At 51.9% G+C, this 20,724-nt stretch overlaps 2 protein-coding genes and 1 long non-coding RNA gene across 39 annotated transcripts in view; 1 reads left to right on the top strand and 2 right to left on the bottom strand.

Annotated features, from left to right (window-relative positions):
• LOC144337526 (uncharacterized) overlaps positions 1-20,724 on the bottom strand; it is a 211,581-nt gene that overhangs the window by 51,092 nt on the left and 139,765 nt on the right. The window lies entirely within an intron of this gene.
• The window catches only part of POU2F2 (POU class 2 homeobox 2), a 109,182-nt gene that overhangs the window by 51,906 nt on the left and 36,552 nt on the right, over positions 1-20,724 (top strand). For 19 of the 37 annotated variants that reach the window (XR_003724884.2, XM_077982997.1, XM_028838875.2 and 16 more), the window contains exon 1: positions 15,624-15,742. The exons of 7 other annotated variants lie outside the window; for them this stretch is intronic. Coding sequence is in view for 19 of the 30 variants with exons in the window: in XM_077982997.1 (XP_077839123.1) it covers positions 15,715-15,742 (28 nt within the window). In the remaining 11 variants the exon portion in view is untranslated. Of the gene's footprint in view, positions 1-15,620; positions 15,743-15,772; positions 15,795-17,574; positions 17,732-20,724 lie in introns of those variants that run through there. 11 more of the 37 variants (XM_077982983.1, XM_077982982.1, XM_077982995.1 and 8 more) reach the window with 8 other exon arrangements.
• LOC144337535 (uncharacterized) lies at positions 10,119-15,537 on the bottom strand. Its single transcript, XR_013410738.1, has 3 exons — positions 15,368-15,537; positions 15,101-15,224; positions 10,119-13,857 (listed from the first exon to the last, which is right to left on the bottom strand). It is a non-coding gene; the product is annotated as an uncharacterized LOC144337535 (long non-coding RNA).

Raw genomic sequence — 20,724 nt, 5'->3', positions numbered from 1 at the left:
TAGAATAGGGAGCCAGGAGAGAGGGCAAGGTATTTAAGCCAAACCTTAAAAGACGGGTAGGATTTAACGGGGCAAAGAACACAGGAGAAGTGTTCCAGGCAGAGGGAATGGCACATGCAAAGGGCCTGGGGTCGCAAAGAGTGTGGTTTAAAGAACAGAGAGGAGACAGCACGGCTTGGAGCAGGGTAGGCAAAGAGGAGAGTGATGGGGGAAGAGATGAGAGGTGTCAGCAGGGGTGGGATGACATAGGACTTTATAGGTCGGGTTAAAGCGATTGAGTTTTATTCCCAAATGCATGGGAAGCCCCTGGAGAATCTTAAGCAAGGGAGTGACACCACCTGATTACGTTTTAGAAGGACCCTCTCTGGGGGCCGGTGGGGGAGATGAGACTATCTGAGACAGTCATGGAAGAAGGGATACCTTCGGGGAGGAGACCACTGAAGTCACTCAGGCCAGGGGTGGTGGTGGCCTGGACTGCAGTGGGAGGAGTGGAGGAACCAGAGAGAGCTTTTGCTTTTGGAATTGGTGACAATATCAAGGCTCGAAGAAGTGGAGAGCAGAGAGTGAGAGTCTGACCCTTCCAAACCTGAGCTTTTCCTCTTACCAGGTCAGGTGCTACTTTTTCCCTAGGAGGCTGCGGGAAGCCTCCATGAGGCAGGTGCCTGCATTGCTTCTATTTAGTGTTCTCCATGTGAACCCTAAAGTACCTGGTTGGCACTGAGAAGTTTGTTGCCAGACGGGGATCTTGCACAGATGTGAATGAGGGGCCTTCCCTGAGGAGACTTCATGGAGGAGGTGAGCTCTGAGTAAGGTGGTGTACGGAGCGAGTAGATTTGAAGGTGTTGGCTCCTCTCACAGCTGGTCTTTCTGTGTGAGCTTGGAGAATCTGCTAGGGCCCCACAAAGTAGGGCTGGGGAGCATTGTGCAATCTGCATCCCAGAGTTGTCGTGACTCAAGGTGGGCAGGTGACGTGAAGGCACTCAGTGAATGGTTCATATTGGCAGAAGGCCGTAACTGGGGACAGGGATGGGAGACGCATAAATGTCTCAGACAGCAAAGCCCAGGTCCAAGTCCAGTGTTTCCTGCTGAGCCAATGGGACAAAGTGGGCAAGGGTTTGAGGGAGAGGAAGAGAACAGTGGATGGCAATGTGAACTTTGGAGTCCGACTGCCTGGGTGCCAATCTCAGTTCCATCTGTGTCTCCAGCCAAATGATTTAACTTTGCTAGGCATCAGTGTTTTCCTCTGTAAAATGGGGATGTTAACGATGCTTTTTTGTAGAGTATTGAGAAGATTCAGTGAGAAAATGCTTCTAAATATTAATGTAGGTGGAGGGCTTCTCTTTAACTTGTCTAAAGCCGAACTCTTTTTTTTTTTTTAGACAGAGTCTCGCTTTGTCACCCAGGCTGGAGTGCAGTGGTACAATCTTAGCTCACTGCAACCCCCACCTCCCGGGTTTAAGTGATTCTCCTGCCTCAGCCTCCCGAGTAGCTGGAATTACAGGTGTGTGCCACCATGCCCAGCTAATTTTGGTATTTTTAGTAGAGACGGGTTTCACTATGTTGGTAAGGCTGGTCTTGGACTCCTGACCTCAAGCAATCCACCCACCTCGGCCTCCCAAAGTGTTGGGATTACAGGCATGAGTCACTGTGCCCGGCCTAAAGCAGGACTCTTGATTCCCTTTTCCAAGTTTCTCCAGGAGCTTGTGTCCATCTCAGTAAATGGTTGTCACACCAACAACCTAGACTTCCTCCTTGATCCCTCACTTTCCTTCAAATGTTCAGAGCTCAGAGTTTGCGTCAATGATGACAGGCACTGTATCTCATGTGATCTGGGCCAATACAGTTCTGTTAAGTTAAACTCCTCTGAATCAATGTAGAGCACGTTCTGTAGGCAGGGCCCTCTGTGGATGCTGTTCAGGGTCCACACAGTTCTGAGAAAGGCACAGAGAGGTTGAGTGGCTTGCTCAAAGTCACACAGCTAGGACTCAGAAGTCTTTGCAGAGGCTGAAAGAGGCCAAGGCCACTTCTAATTCTTGAGCCTCCTAGTGTACTAAGGATGGAGGAATACTGAAATGGAATTACAGACCTGTGCTTTTATCAATGACAACAATAAAATACCACATTAACTAATATTTATAAGATCATTTCAGGATTTATTAAAACAAAATTCATAGTATCTTACAGGTGGTGTGGTCTGTCAGTGTCACTCAACTATAAAGTAGAAAATACACATCTTGTTTTAATTTCATCCCCTTAGGAATGTGACACACGGGCCAAGTGACACATAGGCCACACCTAGCCCTGCAGCTGGGACCTAACTACCTATTTATGTGACTCCAAATTTGACACCTTTTCAGCCATCCTCAGTTGCTTTTGCAGAGAGGCAAGAGACCCAGGACCTCACAGACTTTGGAGGAAGAGAAACATGCATGTGATCAGTGTAACAGCAAGGCCTGGGGCAAGGGGAGCTGGGCTCTGGAATCGGCCTGCCCATGACTGACTCTGGGCAACTCTTTGCCCTCTCTGACCCACCTTGGGGTGCTCCTCTGAAAAGGGGGCGGATAATAACAGCCCCTGCTTTAGTGGATTGTTGGGAAGATGCCAAAAGATGATGCAAAGAATGCACGTAACACATGCCTGCACAGAGCAGGTGCCATGTAGCTGCTCTTGTTACTTAGTAGAATAGTGGGATGGTCTAGGGGCCTGGGGCATCAAGGCTTGAGAGCTCCCCAGGAGCATGGCCAAGCTGAGCCACCCTGTGTCCCCAGCTCCTGGCACAAGGTCTGGAACAGTGGGCCCTCCCTAAAGATGTGGAACTGAATGGTGTGGAAGAGGCTGTTGCCCAGGCTGAGCAGGAGTGGAGCACCAGGGGAGGACCAGGGAGCTGAGTGGAGTACCTGGCCTTTGCCTTCTTCTCCTGCCTTGTGAGGCCAGGCGGGTGCTCCCATTAGCTCCCTTTTGCAGGGTGTGGAGGTCATTGCCCCTTTGTCAGCTTCTTCTTCAACGAATCAATACCAAACACCTCCTGGGTTGCAGGTGCTGGAGACACAGCAGTGAACAGGACAGACACAGGCTAGTATGATTATTATCATGGTTCTAATCGGAATGGTGAATGTGGATTCACATTAACTCATTATTAAAAAGAAGTAAAACAATAAGTGAATGGATAGAGAAAGAGGGCTCTGTCCAGCCCAGTGACGGGAGTATGCCATGAACCAAGGATTATGATTAATCCAATTTTGTGCACCTGGGATCCTTCTAAAAGACAGGATGAGACATAACGGGACACACGTGCTCCCTGTGCTGGCATAAACATTCAGGTTGGGGGAAAAGAGGTGATAAACAAGCGTGTGACATGAAGCTTGAAGGTGAGACAGCAAAAAGTGTTAGAAAAAAGTGCAGCCTGGTAGAGGACATAGTGATGAGAAGTGCCATGTGAGGCAGGATATCAAAAGGCCTCTCTGTGGAGGGGGTGTTTAAGTGTAATTCTGGAATAAGTAAGGGGATGAGCTATAGGAACACCTGGGGAAGGACTGCACCAGGCAGGAGGAAGGGCAAGAGCAAAAGTCCTGAGGCAAGAAGAAGTGCAAGTGTGGATTGCAGGAACAGAAAGACAGCCAGCTTGGAGGAAGTGAGTGAAGAGGGTGGGGAGAGAGGAGTTGAGGCAGGCAGGGGCCATTCAGAATGAGGCATCTTGCAGCCGGCTCGCTTTGCTGGCCATCTCTGTGGCCTCCCAGGCTTGGGTCGTTAGTACCCTGGACAGCGGCCTTGGCCCTTCTGAGCGCTTGCCAAGATGGGCGCTCCCTACTGAACACACAACTTATATTAAGTCTGTTTCTGGGCAGTGAAATGGGGATAGGGAAACATGATATCGCAGTGATCGGCCCCTGCCCACAGGAAGCATACAGTCATTGGACAAGACGTTAATGTACAGTTTAATGAATTTTTTCTTTTTTTTTGAGGCAGAGTCTTGCTCTGTTGCCCAGGGTGGAATGCAGCAGTGTGATCTCGGCTCACTGCAACCTCTGACCCCCGGGTTCAAGCCTCAGCCTCCCAAGTAGCTGGGATTACAGGCATGCACCACCACACCCAGCTAATTTTTTGTATTTTTAGCAGAGACAGGATTTCACCATGTTGGCCAGGCTGGTCTCAAACTCCTGGCTTCAAGTGACCCAGCCTCAGCCTCCCAAAGTACTGGCATTACAGGCGTGAGCCACCACACCTGGCCAGTTTAATGAATCTTGATCGAGTGAACATCTGTGCATTCACCACTTGGGTGGAGATGTCAAGAGCACCCAGAAACCCCACCCCGTGTGACCCTTTCCAAACATACTGCTTCCTCCCTGCTGGAGGTAACTACAATTCTCACTTTTGGGATCATGATTTATTTGATTTTCTGCATGTGTATCATTTGATATGTTCTAATTTTAATAATTTAAAAAAATGAGTACAGGCCAGGCACAGTGGCTCATGCCTGAAACCCCAGCAGGTAGGGAGGCTGAGGGAGGAGGAGCACTTGAGCCCAGGAGTTCAAGACCAGCCCATGCAACATGTTGAAATCCCGTCTCTACCAAAAAGTACAAAAATTAGCCGGGTGTGGTAGCATGTGCCTGTAGTCCCAGCTACTCAGGAGGCTGAGGTGAGAGGATTGCTTGCTGGGAGGTGGCAGTTGCAGTGAGCTGAGATTGCACCACTGCACTCCAGCCTGGTTGACAAAGTGAGATGACCCTGTCTCAAAAACAAAAACAAACAAAAAACCCCCAAACCCCAACCCCCCCACCAAAAAACAAGTACAATCTCATTATAAAAACTAAAGTGATGGCCGGGCATGGTGGTTCACACCTGGAATCCCAGCACTTTGGGAGGCCGAGGCAGGAGGATCACGAGGTCAGGAAATTGAGACCATCCTGGCTAACACGGTGAAACCCCATCTCTACTGAAAATACAAAAAATTAGCCAGGTGTGGTGGCATGCGCCTGTAATCCCAGCTATTCGGGAGGCTGAGGCAGGAGAATCCCTTGAACCTGGGAGGCAGAGGTTGCAGTGAGCTGAGATCACACCACTACGCTCCAGCCTGGGCGACAGAGTGAGACTCCATCTCAAAACAAACAAACAAGCAAAAACTGAATTTATTACAGAAGAGGTTATAATTAATTACCTTCCAGACCATTTTTTTCTGCATTGGCTTAATACTTGTGCACCCATAGAAAAGATATAGTTTTTAAAAATAGATGTATGTGTTTCACATCAATGATATCAAATTGGATAAATTGTTCTGCAACTTGCTTTTTCACTCAACCGTGTCTTGGAGAACTTTTCATGTCCGCACCCATAGATCAGTCTCATTCTCTTTCATAACTGCAAAGTATTCCTGAGTATGAATGTATTATAATTTACTTAGCCACTGTCCTATTGGTGGCATCTAGACTGTTTCTTATTTTTCTCAACCTCAAATCATGATGTAGTTAGTGAACATGTTTGTTCTTAGGGCATGGTGGCAAGTATTTAAGATTAATTAAGTTCCTGGCCAGGCATGGTGGCTCTTGCCTGTAATCCCAGCACTTCGGGAGGCCAAGGCAGGCGGATCACTTGAGGTTGGGAGTTCGAGACCAGCCTGACCAACATGGAGAAACTCCATCTCTACTAAAAATACAAAATTAGCCAGGCGTGGTGGTGCATGCCTGTAATCCCAGCTACTCGGGAGGCTGAGGCAGGAGAATCGCTTGAACCCAGGAGGCAGAGGTTGCAGTGAGCCAAGATTGTGCCATTGTACTCCAGCCTGGGCAACAAGAGCAAGACTCCGTCTCAAAAAAAAAAAAAAAAAAAAAAAAAAAGTGAATTAAGTTCCTGTCAGCCAGTGTTACTGCCTCCATTTCACAGATGAGGAGCCTGAGGCTTAGAGAGGGAAGTCACTTGCCCAGGGTCACACAGCAAGTGAATGGAGTAACCAGATTCCAAACCCTCGTTTGATTGACTCCCAAACTATTCATTATGTGCACCTGTATAGATGGTTAACCATCTGCAGGGCAGTTGTCCTTACCCAACAAACATTCCTGGAGCCTTGGCTAAATGCAGGCCCAGTGCTGGGCTCTGAGTCTACAAGAACATGTCAAACTGAGCCCTGTTATCAAGGAGCTCACAGTCTGTAGGGACAGCTTCACTGGGGGTGATTCAGTGCAGTACCATTAGTGCTAAAGCCCAGGGGTGCTGCCTGGAGCTGTGGCAAGACTGAGGTCAGGGAAGGCTTCCAGAGAGAGGAGATCTGAGCAGAGGCTGGTGTGTACAGAATTTGTGTCAGACAAAGCAGGCATGAGGGATGGGACACATAAGGGAGCCCAAGTTATTGAACAGAGGAGAAAGGTGAGCTCTGAGGGTGAGATAGCTGAGGAGGTTGAGAGGCACCATATCCATTTGGGTTTGGAGAGCCAGCCTTAGATTTTATTCTGTGGACCATGGGTGCCTGGAAGGATTTATTCATTCAACAAGTAAGGTTCAAGCATCAACTATATGCCAGGCACTGTTAAAGCACCAAGAATACCACAGTGAACAAGACAGAAAAGGACACCTGTCTTCAGAGAGCTTACATTTTAGAGGGTAAAAGAGACAGTAAAGCAAATAGGCGGCAATTGAATTTCAGAGTGCTCTGAAGGAAATAAAACTGGGAATGGAGCGGAGCATGACTAGGGAGGGTTTCTCTGAGGATTGGCGGAGTCTTGAGGGATGAGAGGAAGGGGAGGAGGTGGGGAACAGCGTTCACAGGGGCTGGCAAGGTTGAAGGCCCCATACTGGGGACAAAATTAGCTTCCTCCAGTGTGTCTGGGGTGTGGTACTGCCGTGGCCAGAGGGGAAGTCCTGTAGGGCCCTGGAGGCCACAGTAAGGGGACTGGGTTTGTCCTGGGGGCAGCATGGCTGGAGGGCTATGGACCAAGGCCATGGGCTCTTGCTTTTCAGCCTTTGGACAGCTCCCTGTGCTGGGGTGACAGCAGCGGCCTCTGAGCCTGCAGAGTTGGTGCTAGGCGAGTGGGAGCTAGAGAACAGAAAGTGTGCACATGGGTTGTGGAAAGCCTGTGGGTCTGGGGGCTCCTGGGCCAAGAGTGGAGCCTCGTTGAGGAAGACCCAGGGCCAGGCGCCTGCTCCCACAGGTCATTCGGAGACCCTGGTGAGCACATGGCAGTGGATGCCAAGGGACCCTGGGGGATCTACAGTCTAAGTGAGACTCGCACAAGCCAGGTTGAGGAGCAGCGAGCTCAACACAGCAGCTGAAGCACAAACTTTGGGGTCAGCAAGCCTCTGGGTTCACCCCAGCCTCATTGTGTGACTGTGGGCCTCAGCTTCTTCATCTTTAAAGTGGGGATGATAATGGTCTCTCCCTCATAAGATGACAGTGAGAAGTAAATGGGTTGCTGAGTATACCCAGCCAGGGCATCCTTAGAGTAGGCTGGCCATGCTTTACCTCCCTATTGGCAGTGGCTGGTTGAGCCATCAGTCCATCTCACCTGTTCTTGTTTCTTTCAAGCTATATAGAATGTTAGATCTGGGGCCGAGCACCATGGCTCATGCCTGTAATCCCAGCACTTCGAGAGGCTGAGTTGGGTGGATCACTTGAGGTCAGGAGTTTGAGATCAGCCTGGCCAACATGGTGAAACCCTATCTCTACTAAAAATACAAAAATTAGCTGGACATGGTGGCGCATGGTTGTAGTGCCAGCTGCTTGAAAGGCTGAGGCAAGAGAATCACTTGAACCCAGGAGGTGGAGGTTGCAGTTAGTCAATAAATAAATAAATAAATAAATAAAATGAATAAAAGAATGTTTTAGCTGGAAGCAGTCTTAGAGTGCTTCTCCAGCCCATCTCAGACATATATCTGGGGAAACTGAAGTCCAGGGAGTTCAGGGGGCTGGCCCTAGGTCACTAGAGGGGGAATTTCAGAACAGAGATTGGTTGGTCTTCTTTTGTTTGTTTGTTTGTTTGTTTGTTTTTGAGAGACAGAGTCTTGCTCTGTCGCCCAGGCTGGAGTAGAGTGGCGTGATCTTGGCTCACTGCAACCTCTACCTTCCGGGTTCAAGTGATTCTCCTGCCTCAGTTTCCCAAGTAGCTGGGACTACAGGGATGCGCCACCATGCCCAGCTAATTTTTGTATTTTTTAGTAGAGATGGGGTTTCACTATATGTTGGCCAGGCTGGTCTTGAGTACCTGACCTCAGATGATCCGCCCTCGTTGACCTCGCAAAGTGCTGGGATTACGGGTGTGAGCCACCACGCCTGGCCAGTTAGTCTTCTTTTATCTTCCTTGAGCCACATCACAGTGCTTCTTTTCTTACATGAGGAGAACTGGGAATTCTGGTGGATGTGGAAAATTGGCTGTGGTGGGGAGATATGATGGGGAATGTTTGTGTCCATGTGAATTTGTTAAGCATCTGCTGGCTTCCTGGTCCACAGACCTTGCTTCTTGGAAGATGCTGCTTCCTGACTTTCCCCCGGGAACTGACCCAAGTGTCGTCCCCATTCTGCTTCCCTTCTCACTGTCTTAAAGTGATGGCCTCGCATCCACCCAGCCACCCCAGCCCAGCACCCACTTCCCATATCCTGTTCCTGTAGACTCCAGCTTGAATGTCATCCTAATCCTCATCCTAATCCTCATGACTCCATTCTCCCCTCCCGCCTTGGACCACTTTCCCAGCCTCCCCACTGGTCATCCTGCTTCCAGATTCCATGCTACCAGCCTGTCCCCACATTTGTCCCCAGTAGAACTTCGTTACACAGAATGCTTCTGCACAGAAGCCTTCCACCTGCAACTTCAAATCCAACCTCAAAGCAATTTGGGAAAGCCAAATTTTGTAGTTTTAGTAGAGATAGGATTTCACCATGTTGACCAGGCTGATCTCAAACTCCTGACCTCAAGTGATCCACCCACCTCAGCCTCCCAAAGTGCTGGGATTAAAGGCATGAGCCACCGTGCCCAGCCCCAGCTCTAACTTTCTATAGCTTGAAAGAAACAAGAATAGGTGAGATGGACTGATGGCTCAACTGGCCACTGACAAAGTTTGTCCCCACCTTGGGGTATTCAACCTTGGAAACCCCCTTGAATGCTGCTTCCCACCTCCTGCCCTTCCTTTCATCCTTCAGGACCTCAGGTCCTACCCTGATCTTTCTTACCTGAGCTTAAGCTCTTCCACTTGCCCCAATCTTCTGTGGCAGGAAAGATACTTTAACGTACCTGGACCTCATTCTTGACTTCTCTGTGACTCCCATGCCCCACATTCAGCCAATCACCAATTCTTGCTTCTTGTCACCATCACCGAATGGTGATGTGGAACTCATCAGCTTCCTCACACTGACCCCCACACCCCATCCTCTGGTTCTTCACTGCGGCCTCCAAAGCAGCCAGGATTGTCACAAAAGTGTTCACAGAACCACGCCACTCCCCTGCTTGAAACCTTCTCAGGTGTCCCACTGTTCTTGAAGTCGCAAATTCTTACCTGTGTGGTCTGGCCCTGGCCACCTCACCACCTCACACCTCATCTCCTATCTTCTCTTCTTTGTTCACTCTGCTCCAGCTCTATAGGCCTCCTTTCTGGTCTTGGAATTGCCACCCTGTTTACTGCCATGGGGCTGTCGCCTCCTCTGTTCCCATTGCCTGGAGTGTCTTCCTTCACATTCTTTGCCTCAAGAATGCTGTGTCCAATTGCTATGTAAATGTCACTTCCTTGGGACAGTTTTCTGCAACATGCCACCCTTTGTTTATATCAGGTATCCTCCTTCTACTTTTTTTTTAAGAGTCAGGGTCTCTCTCTGTCACCCAGGCTGGAGTGCAGTGGCATGATCGTAGCTCACTGCAGCCTTGACCTCAAACAATCTTCCCACCTCAGCCTCTCGAGTAGCTGGGACTATAGATGCACACCACCACACCCAGCTAAGTTAAAACAATTTTTTTTTTTTGTAGAGATGGGGTCTCGATATGTTGTCCAGACTGGTCTGAAACCCTTGGTGTCAAGCAACTCTTCCACCTCAGCCTCTCAAAGCGCCAGGATTACAGGTGTGAGCCACCATGCCCAGGCCCTTCTCTACCTATTCTTGAAATCACTTTTCCTAACTTAGAATTACATATTTATTTGATGGCTTTTTATTTTTTTATTTGATTTGTTTATTTATTTATTTTAGAGATTGGGTCTTGCTCTGTCACCCAGGGTGGAGTGCAGTGGCGCCGTCATAGCTCATTGCAGCCTTGAACTCCTGGGCTCAAGTGATCCTCTTGCTTTACCCTCCACAGGAGCTGGGACTACAGGGATATGCCACCACGCCGGGCTAGTTGATAACTTTTAAAAATTGTTTATCCCCCAAAGTCTATGAGCTCTATGGGGTGCTTTTAACCACTGTATTCTCTGAGCTTAGCAATGGCTTAGCACATAATAGCATTTATTGGATACTTATTGAGTGATAAATTACCAAGGTATTTTTATCCACTCCAGTCTTCCTCTCAGACTGTTAGCTCCTTGAGGTCAGATTTTAGATCTAGCTCACCTCTGGGTCCTCAGCTCCTGGCACGGGGCTTGGCACTGAGGGATATGAGGAAATGTTTGAACTGAAGGAAATGGGGAAGGGTTGGCCCACCTTCAGCCAGGAGCTGATGGGATCAGGATTACCGAATATCAAGAAGCTGACTTGAAGGCTGTGGGCATTGGGCTGTGAGCTGCAGAGGTATTCCAGCATTGCTGACTGGACAAGGAGTGGCTGACTGTTACGGTTGTCTCCTGAAGGATGGGGAGCATTTCACGCCTCCAAGAAGGAGCTCCATGGCTCAATACAAAGTGATCAAGCTGTTAGGGAAACAGACCTGGGCTTAAATCCTGACTCCACCACTCACGCTGTGTGATTTGGGACAGGAGACTTCACTTTTCTGAGGCTCAATTTGTTAGTAAAATGAGGATGATAGCAGACCTTACCTCCTCAGACTGTCATAAAGACTTAGAAGTAGGGCCGGGCGCGGTGGCTCAAGCCTGTAATCCCAGCACTTTAGGAGGCCGAGACGGGCGGATCGCGAGGTCAGGAGATCGAGACCATCCTGGCTAACACGGTGAAACCCCGTCTCTACTGAAAAATACGAAAAACTAGCCGGGCGAGGTGGCGGGCGCCTGTAGTCCCAGCTATTCGGGAGGCTGAGGCAGGAGAATGGCGTGAACCCGGGAGGCGGAGCTTGCAGTGAGCTGAGATCCAGTCACTGCACTCCAGCCTGGGCGGCAGAGCGAGACTCCGTCTCAAAAAAAAAAAAAAAAAAAAAAGACTTAGAAGTAATGTATTGGTTCAAATAGCACAGAGTAGGCCGGATGCAGTGGCTCACGACTATAATCTTGGCACTTTGGGAGGCTGAGGCGGGTGGATGGCTTTGAGCCCAGGAGTTCCGAGACCAGCCTGGGCAACATGGCAAAACCATGTCTCTACTAAAAGTATAAAACTAGCTGGCTGTGGTGGTGCACGCCTGTGGTCCCAGCTATCTGGGAGGCTGAGGTGGGAGGATGGCATGAGCCTGGGAGGCAGAGGTTGCAGTGAGCCGAGATTGTGCCACTGCACTCCAGCCCCAGCCTGGGTGACAGAGCCAGACAGTCTAAAAAAAAAAAAAGGAAAGGATAGACAGCAATGCTGTGGTGGCTGCTGCTCCTAATGAAGACAAAGAGGAAGATACATTTTAAGTCTCGGAATGCTGGATATTCCTAAACAGAACTTGACTTTGACTTAGGGCTGCCGGAGAAGCAAAGGGGCTCTTCGGGTCTAGAGGGCAAAGCAGGTGTGTAAACAGAAAATAGGCTTGAGGCTGGGCGTGGTGGCTCATGTCTGTAATCCCACCACTTTGGGAGGCCGAGGTGGGTGGATCACATGATCTCAGGAGTTTGAGACCAGTTTGGCCAATGTGGTAAAACCCCATCTCTCCTAAAAATACAAAAATTAGCTTGGCCTAGTGGCGCGCACATGTAATCCCGGCTACTCGGGAGGCTGAGGAGGCATGAGACTTGCTTGAACCCAGGAGGTGGAGGTTGCAGTGATCTGGGATCGTGCCATTGCACTCTAGCCTGGGCAACAGAGTGAGACTCTGTCTCAAAAAAAAAAAAAAAAAAAAAAAGCTGGGCGCGGTGGCTCAAGCCTGTAATCCCAGCACTTTGGGAGGCCGAGACGGGCAGATCACGAGGTCAGGAGATCGAGACCATCCTGGCTAACACGGTGAAACCCCGCCTCTACTAAAAAATACAAAAAACTAGCCGGGCAAGGTGGCGGGCGCCTGTAGTCCCAGCTACTCGGGAGCTGAGAAAGGAGAATGGTGTAAACTCGGGAGGCGGAGCTTGCAGTGAGCTGAGATCCGGCCACTGCACTCCAGCCTGGGCGACAGAGCGAGACTCCGTCTCAAAAAAAAAAAAAAAAAAAAAAAGAAAAGAAAAAAAAGCCTGGACTTTAAAAATAAAGCTAAAGCTTAATTTAATTTTTTTAAGAAAGGGAAATAGGCTTGAGTCCAGAAGCCAGGAAAGTGGGCAAGAGTGGCAAGCAGTGTCTAGGGTGGGCCAGAGCTGAAGCTGGGCATGGTTTGAGGGTATCTGAGGCCCACTGGGGGACCACATGGCCCTGCAGCAGGAGCAGACACACATCTCTTTGTGTATGTGTTTGTCTGCCACCCCTGTCATCCTGTTTTCCTGCTTGTTTGGGTCTCTAAGTTAGCTTTCCCTAACCCCCAGAGGTTGCCCCTGGCCTGGGTGCTGCTGAAGCCCTGTGTGCTTAGATGCAGCAAGGAGACTGGGCAGAGGGAGGTGGGTGTCATTGAGTCTTGGGCCCAAGTTCATCTCTTGGCCCAGCCATGGACTCGGAGTGTGGCCTGAGGCTTGGTCTCTCTGTCTCCTGACAAGCTAGGGGTCTGAGGGGCCTCTCTGAGCTCCCACATGCTATAGCCTTACAGATGAGGGCAGTGCCTATGGGAAAAGAACCCTTGGGTCCCCTCACAGAGCAAGGATGATGCTGGGGGCTGAGTAGAGAGATCGCCAAAGCAGCAGGCATTTAGAGAGAGGCTGGGGAACTGAGCCACAGAGAGGATCCCCAGGGGTGGCCAAGAGGAAGAGGCCATGGCTGGGGGGCCCTGAGGGGTGAAGAATCTCACTCTGCTGTCCCCGGTGGGCTGGCTGCTCCCCACCACCACTCCCCGCCGGGCCCCCGGGGGACCTCGCTCTAATAATGTATTTGATCGACTCGCTGGCCGCGTACAAGCGATTATTGTCTTGTCGGGAGTCAAACGTATCGATCCAGCGAGAAATATGAGCGGAGCAATGGGGCCCGCGTGTCAGTTACCAGCCCCGCTGGCCCTGGGGAGCCCCCTACGTCTCCTTTAATTACCGCTCAGCCCTGAGCCCAGCCTGGCCTCCCCTGTGCTGCCTCCCTCCTAGCTCCCTGCACCTCAAGTGGCCCCCACTGCTTCCCAGCTCCCATGCCCTACCTGCCTCGCTCAGCATGGCTTGAGGACTCTTCTGTGGCAATGAGGCCACCATCTCCCCCTGCCTGAGTCTCCCTGTTCCAGCTGCCAGGTTATACCCACCCAGTGTGTTCCAAACTCCGTCCCTCTATCCTCTCTCAGGCAGGCCCATCCTCCTTCAGGATGCCCTCACCAGGCCCAGCTCTGGTCTGAGGCACTGAGAATGGAGCCAGCATAGGAGGCGAGAGGTATGGGGTTGTTTCATCTTTCAGGGAGCGTATATAGCCTTCCCCGGCTCCAGGACTGAACTGCAGACCTGGCCATACTGGAAGTGGGTGGTCCTTCTCTGCCGGCTCTAGGGGGCTGGAATGGGGTCACATCCAAAACCGTGCTCCTGACATGGATGATGTTGAATCTGTCCAGGGTGGAGCATAGGGGTGGCTGGTGAGGTTTTGCCCGCCCCCCCCCCACAATGTCCTATAGCCCCATTTCTAAGCCCCCCAAAACAAATCCTAACTGAAAACAAAGCTTACTGCGTAAATGTCGCTTTGAGACAAGGCTCCAGTACCCACCGCCATTAGGCTGCTGTCGGGAAGACCCTCATGTATAGAAATCCTGTGGCCAGTTTCTGTGTGGTCTGTGGATCTCCTCTGTGAAATGGTCTTTACAATACGGGATGTTGTGGATTGTAGATGCCTGGAAACAGTCCCCTCTCGTGTGCATATATGAGAACTGCCAGTCCTTCCTGTTGTGCCCACCTGCCTGCCTGGGCGTGTCTGGGTGCACAGGGCACGTGTGCAGTCAGGGGAGGGCACTCCTGTAGTTCTGCCTGTAGTATGCCCTTTCCGAGTGTGCCTGTGTGTGAGTGGGTGCGAGTGGCCAGGATGCATGCCTGGGCATATATGTGTAGAAGTGCCCTTGTGCCCATGGGTCCATGTGAGGGAGTAGAGCGGGTATCAGTATATGGGAGTGACCATCGTCAGCAGGGAGGGCTGGTGTTAGGGCCTGTGCACATAGATGTGTTCATGCACGTCTGTGTGTGTACGTGTGTGTGTGTGAAGTGCTGTGCTCCATCTGTAGAAATATTTGTGTGTGGGTGGGTGAGTCTAGGCGTCTGTGCATGCACCTGTGGTTTAGGGGCTCCCCCAGCCACGGCGCGCAGCATGTCTTGCGGAGCCCAGGCGGGCAGGTGGGGTGTCTGGAGACGCCAGGCAGCCCCACAGCCTCAGACCTCAGGACCAAGAGGAGGATGAGGGCAGCGGACTCGGGCGCGCCTTTGTCTGAGCTGCGGTGCGCTGGGAGTCCTGCGCCTTTGTGTGACCCTCGCAGGTGTGCGCGCGGGGGTGTTGGGGGGGTGTTGGGGAGGGGAGTGGAGGGAGGGGTTCCCTCCTCCGCAGCCGGCCCCGCCCTCCGGGCCATTGGCTGGGCGCTGCCGCCCTCTGGCGGGCTCGGAGGGAAGCGCTGACCTGGGAGCATCGCAGCGCGAAGAGCCAGCTGGCAGCCCGGGGACCTGGTGCTCCCCTCCACCGGAGCCGCCTCGGGCGCCCGCATTTGGCCGGCGATTTATTGTAGCTCCAGGCCAAGTCCCCTATCCACCATTCCCACTACCACTGCCCACGGGCACCACTTCCTCCCAATGGTGACACCCAACAGCTCACCTGCAGATAGGCGCAGGGCTTGCTTGATCTTCCCTGCCGTGGCGTGCTTTTAAGCTTCAACGCTTCTTGGCTCTGGGCCCTTGGGAAAGCTACTGCTCACCTCTCTGATCCTCAGTCTTTTCATCTGTAAAATGGAGCAAATAACAGTGACCACCTCATTGGAGATAGCACCTGTCAAAAGTGAGGCACAGGGTCAGGCATCGGCAAAGCCCTGTCTCCAGTGAGCTGCTGGCTAGTGTTCTAATGTTGTTACTATTGTGGACCCACCTTCTCTCCCAGACCCATTCCCTGTCCCAGATTTGTTTGCCTCCATGGGAGCGATAGAAGCCGGGGGCAACAGTTTCAGGCACCTCCCGGATCGCAGCTGTAGGAGTCGGCTCTTCTAGCCTGCTTATCCTCTGCCCCACTAGCCCCCACCCCCCAACACACACACATGATTTGGGGTGGGCCAGGCTGCCGGGGCGGGTCTGTGGGCCAGGGTATTTTCCCTTCCGAAGGGGGCGGACCGGCCCTGTGGTTTCCTCCCTGAGTGACTTCCGGCAGGGAGGGCTCGGCCCCCAGAGAGGGTGGGGAGATGACACAGTTGTTCCCCCAGCCCTGGCGGGGCGGGCAGCATGGTTCACTCCAGCATGGGGGCTCCAGGTAAGGGGGCTGGTGCCTGCGCCACTGCTCAGAGGACAGGCAGCACATTTAGGTTTGCTCTGCGGGCCCTCCCTGCCCCTCCTCCTCAGCTGTCTCCATTGTCCTTCTCTGTACTCTAGCAACTCCCTCTCTCCCATGCCTGGTCTCCTCCAACCCCCACAGCTCCTCTTTGCCCTCCCGTTCCACATCAGGCACTGGAACTTCCAACCTCTTCTTTTCTCTGTTGCCCTGTTCGGAAGGGTCTGGGGACAGGAGGGAGGGAGCTGGGTGTTGGTAGCGGGCCCTCATGTGGAGAACCAGTGGGGTGGGTGACATGGGCGATCCTTGGATAAGGGCTGCAAAGGGATTGGAATGCCAAGTTGCTGGACTTGGGGGATGTCATTCCCTTTTGAGTGTGTGTGTGCACATCTGGTACGGGTGTGTGTGTGCATGTGTGTGTGCAGTAGTTCTGAGTGCTCTGAGTGGGACTGCTCTGTGCTTGTGAGTGTGGGGGGCTGTTGTGTGTGGCATTGTGGGGTGATAATCGCCTGGCTCACTTCTTCACCTCATTCACCTCAGACGTCACCTCCTCAGGGCAGCCTTCCCTGACCTCCCCATCTAAATTGGCACTGATCCTGTCACTCTCAGTTCCCTCACCCTGCTTTATCTTTTCTTCACGGCACTTATCACTGTTGGGAATTTCATTATGTGTTTGTTTGTGTGCTTATTAAATGCCTTCTCCACCAAATGTCAGTTGACTGAGTGAATATTGCGCGCCAGGCACGGTACAAGGTGGTGATGGCTGTTACTCAGCAGTGTTGATGGGAGTCTTAAATGAGATAATACATGTAGCATGCTTAGCACAGTGCCTGGAACATGGCAAGCACTCAGCCCTACATGCCTGTTTCATTTGTGGCTGTGTAGGCATGACCATGGGCGTGAGTCTTGGTTTGGTGGTATGTGCTGTCCTATATGTGCCATTGTGTGCGGGTATCCCCGTGTCCTCCACCAACATGTATCTATTGAGCAGTTCTGTCTTGGGTGTTGGAAATACAGTGGAAAGGGTAGCTCAGGTCTGTTCGCCTGGAGCTCCCAGTTTATTGGAGAAGACAGACCTGTCACCAATGACAACACAGACAGGTCAGGGCTGGGATGGGGGAGGTCCAGACAGAGGGGTCAGGGCTGGGGTGGGGGAGGCTCAGGCAGAAGGGTCAGGGTTGGGGTGGGGGGCAGAGGCAGAGGGGTCAGGGGTGGGATGGGGGGACAAAGAGGGGTTGGGGCTGGGTTGAGGGAGGCCCAGACAGAGGGGTCGGTGCTGGGGTGGGGGAGGCCCAGGTAGAGGGGTCAGGACTGGGGTGGGGGAAGCTCAGGCAGAGGGATCAGGGCTGGGATGGGGGGATGTCAGTAGAGGGGTTGGGGCTGGTATGGGGGAGGCCCACACAGAGGGGTCAGGGCCAGGATAGGGGAACATAGGTAGAGGGATTGGGCCAGGACAGGGAGGTATTAGGGGATTGTAGGAGCCCTGAAAACATGTGATTTAGTTGGTGGAATATCAAGGAGAGCTTCCTGGAGGAAGAGGGTGTCTGAGCAGGGATACGAAGGATGAGTGGGTATGAGCAAGCAAAGGCGGTGAGGAGGGGGGTGGGATGAAAAGAAGACTATTTGCAGGGTGACATGTGTTTATTTGTTGAGGTGACTGTGTATGCAACTGTGTGTATGTATGTGTGTCCATACCGTGTAGACACAGAGATCCTGGGTGTCTGCTCCCACTGACTCATTCCTCTCTGGGGTTAAATGGGGACCTCAGAGGTGCTGAGCAGTAGGCTAAACTCTTTACTTGGGATTTCTCACAGAACAGCCCTGCCTGGGAAGACTGGGGTGGATTTTCCCTGCCTGGACATGAATTAATACACTGTGTGACTGTGGGCAGATCATTCACCCTGCCTGTTCTCAGACTCCACACCTGTGAACTGGGTTCAGAGGTCAGCCCTGGCCATCTTCCAGGATGAGGTGACTCTGGGTGTATGTGTGTGCACTTGTGTGTGTGCGTGTGTGTGACTCTGTGTGAACATGTGCATGTCTGGGTGTGTACCTCTGGCTGGACTGGTGTGACTTGGTGTGAGAACGTGTGTAAGTACATGTGTGTAAGTACATGTGTGCGTACACATGTCTGAGTCTATGAGTGACTGGGTATAGTATATAAGGGGGGTGTCTGTGTGTCTATCTGTATTCGACTCTGGGTGTGTGAGTTTTGTGTACTTCTTGTGTGTGTCTGGCTGGCTGTGTGTCACTCAGTGTGACAGTGTGTGTAAGTGCATGTGTGTACACACATCTGGGTGTGTGTTTTGCATATATGCCCGTGGCATCATGTATGGGCATGTGTCGTATCTGCAAACCTGTTCACATTCCTGTCTGGAATCTGTGCACATCAGTTTCTTGTAGTGTGTTGGCCAGGGCCTTGCCTGGCTGTGGCCATGGGGTGTGTACTGTTGGCAGCTCTTGCCTGCTGTCAGCGCAGCTGTGGGGCCACCTCTCTTGTTGTGTCTGCTGCCCGTATCTCCATCCCTCCCTCCTGACAGCTCAGAAATGTTCACTCCCTTGAGGCCACCCAGGGACAGCTGTGGGGTGGGGAGGGGTGAGGTGCTGCTTCTGGGGAGGACGGGGACTCGGCCAGCTGGGCCCACAGAGGTTCCCGGCAGCACCAACCTGCCCACAGGGGCTCCCAGGCCGTACCCTTAATTGAAGCGGGCTGCGGAGGCAGGGGACCCAGGGGACAGGACAAGTGGGGCCAGGAGGGGTGAGGGGCAGTCCTTGGGTCCTCTATATTTAGCCCCATTTTCGGTAAGTGCTAACGAGAAGCTGGTCTAAGTCTGCTAAAACTGGCGGGGGGAAATGCAGAGGAGAAGTGAAAGTCCGGGGAGGGAGGAGTGGGAGGGCGGAGAGGACCCAGAGTCCTAGGCCTGGGGCAGTCGGGCAAGCGAGTGTGAGCTCAGGGCTGGGCAGCCCTAGTTGTGGAGGGTGGGGGGCTCTGACCTGAGGAAGGTGGGATTCAAGGGGCAACATGGCTCCAAGGGACCTAGTAGGGCTATGCATTGCTTTTTCTCTTCCAGTTCCCTTAAAATATTACACATTACCTATGATGAGGGGTGGAAATGGCCATACATAACCAACCAATTTTTTATGTGTGAATGAGGCTTTGAGAGGAGCTTCTGAAGGTGCCAGGGGATGGAGCACATTAGAATCACCTGGAGGGGGCTTATGCCTGTAATCCCAGCAGTTTGGGAGGCCGAGGTGGGCGGATCACTTGAGGTCAGGAGTTTGAGACCAGCCTGCCCAACATGGCGAAACTCTGTCTCTACTAAAAATACAAAAATTAGCCAGGCATGGTGGTGCATGCCTGTAATTGCAGCTACTCAGGAGGCTGAGGCAAGAGAATCGCTTGAACCCAGGAGGCAGAGGTTGCAGTGAGCCGAGATCATACCATTGCACTCCAGCCTGGGCAACAGTGAGACTCCATCTAAAAAAAGAATCACCTGGAGGGACTTTTAAATATCTGGATGCCCAAGTCACACCCTGTACCACTGAAATCAGAGAGTCTAGGGTGGGAACAGGCATCTGTATTTCTGTAGAGTTGAGTGACAGGCAATGGGCTTCTCTGTCTGGGCTGAGGTTAAAGCTGAGCCATTTGACGGACCCTCCAAGTCCATGGTTGCTGGTGCCCTGGAGTCCCTGTTAAGGCATCATTTGGCTTTTAGTCCATGGTGGAGATGGAGCTCCCTGTTCATTTCTGGTGGAAATAATCTGACCCTTCTCTCAGATTGAGCTCTGATAGGGGAGGTAGAAAGAGAAAGGACAAAGGGTAGCAGTTGGCCATTTTGTTGTGGCCCAACCAAGTGTAGGGCAGGGGGTATGCAGGGATATGTAGGAGTGGTTGGAAGAATTTGGGGAGAATAAGGGTAACAGAATGGTGAAAAATTTTCCCTCAAACCATTCTTGTCTTTCCAGCCACTGTCCCTGCAGAGGAAATCTTACCTTAAAGATTTAAGTTAAGATTTCTTGGGGATGTTGGGTGACAGTAGCAATAGGAGTTTGTTTTAGACAGGATTGGGCCCTGGTCAGTTAGGGGATTCTTTAATGCATTCATTCATTCCAAAGACATACTCCTAGGCCTGTGCAGCAATGACTCCAGCCTGGGCTCCTGTGGAGCCGACAGTTGGGGTGGAGGTCTCTGCCCGGGATGATCAGGATGTGATGGAGAACAGTACAGGGGCAGTGAAGCCCAGAGGAGACAGACACTGACCATCTGGGGAATCAGGGAGTACTTCACAGAGGAGGTGACATGTGAGCTGGACCTTCAAGAGGAGCAAGAGTTTGCCAGTAGAGAAGGAAAGGGTCAACCAAGTGGGAGAGGAGCAGAGGCAAAGGCCTGGGGGAGGGAGATCAGGACCTTGGGGCCACTGATCCACATGTCTTCTGCTGGGCAGTGTTTAAGAAGCTGAGATCAGACCTGCCCTTGAAAAATTCCCGGTCTGATAGGGGAGACATACTGGGGCCCGGCTAGCTACAGTCAGCGTCTAAGACAGTGACAAGGGGAGGTGCTAGGGTAGGGGGAGCTGGAGAGAGACCTGGCTGGTAGCTGGAGGCATCAAGGTGGTTGTTTCATAGAAAACAGAGCTTATGGCCGGGCGCAGTGGCTCACGCCTGTAATCCCAGCACTTTGGGAGGCTGAGGCGGGCGGATCATGAGGTCAGGAGATTGAGAACATCCTGGCTAACACAGTGAAACCCCTTCTCTACTAAATATACAAAAATTAGCTGGTCGTGGTGGCACACACCTGTAATCCCAGCTACTTGGGAGGCTGAGGCAGGGAACTGCTTGAACCCGGGAGACCTCCGGAGCTTGCAGTGAGCCGAGATCGCACCACTGCACTTCAGCCTGGGCAGCACAGTGAGACTCTATCTCAAAAAAAAAAAGAAAAAAAAAGAAAGAAAAGAAAACAGAGC

This window comes from Macaca mulatta, chromosome 19 (assembly GCF_049350105.2).
Source record: "Macaca mulatta isolate MMU2019108-1 chromosome 19, T2T-MMU8v2.0, whole genome shotgun sequence".
NCBI classification, from domain to species: Eukaryota; Metazoa; Chordata; class Mammalia; order Primates; family Cercopithecidae; genus Macaca; species Macaca mulatta.
This window is presented reverse-complemented; position numbering and strand designations above follow the sequence as displayed.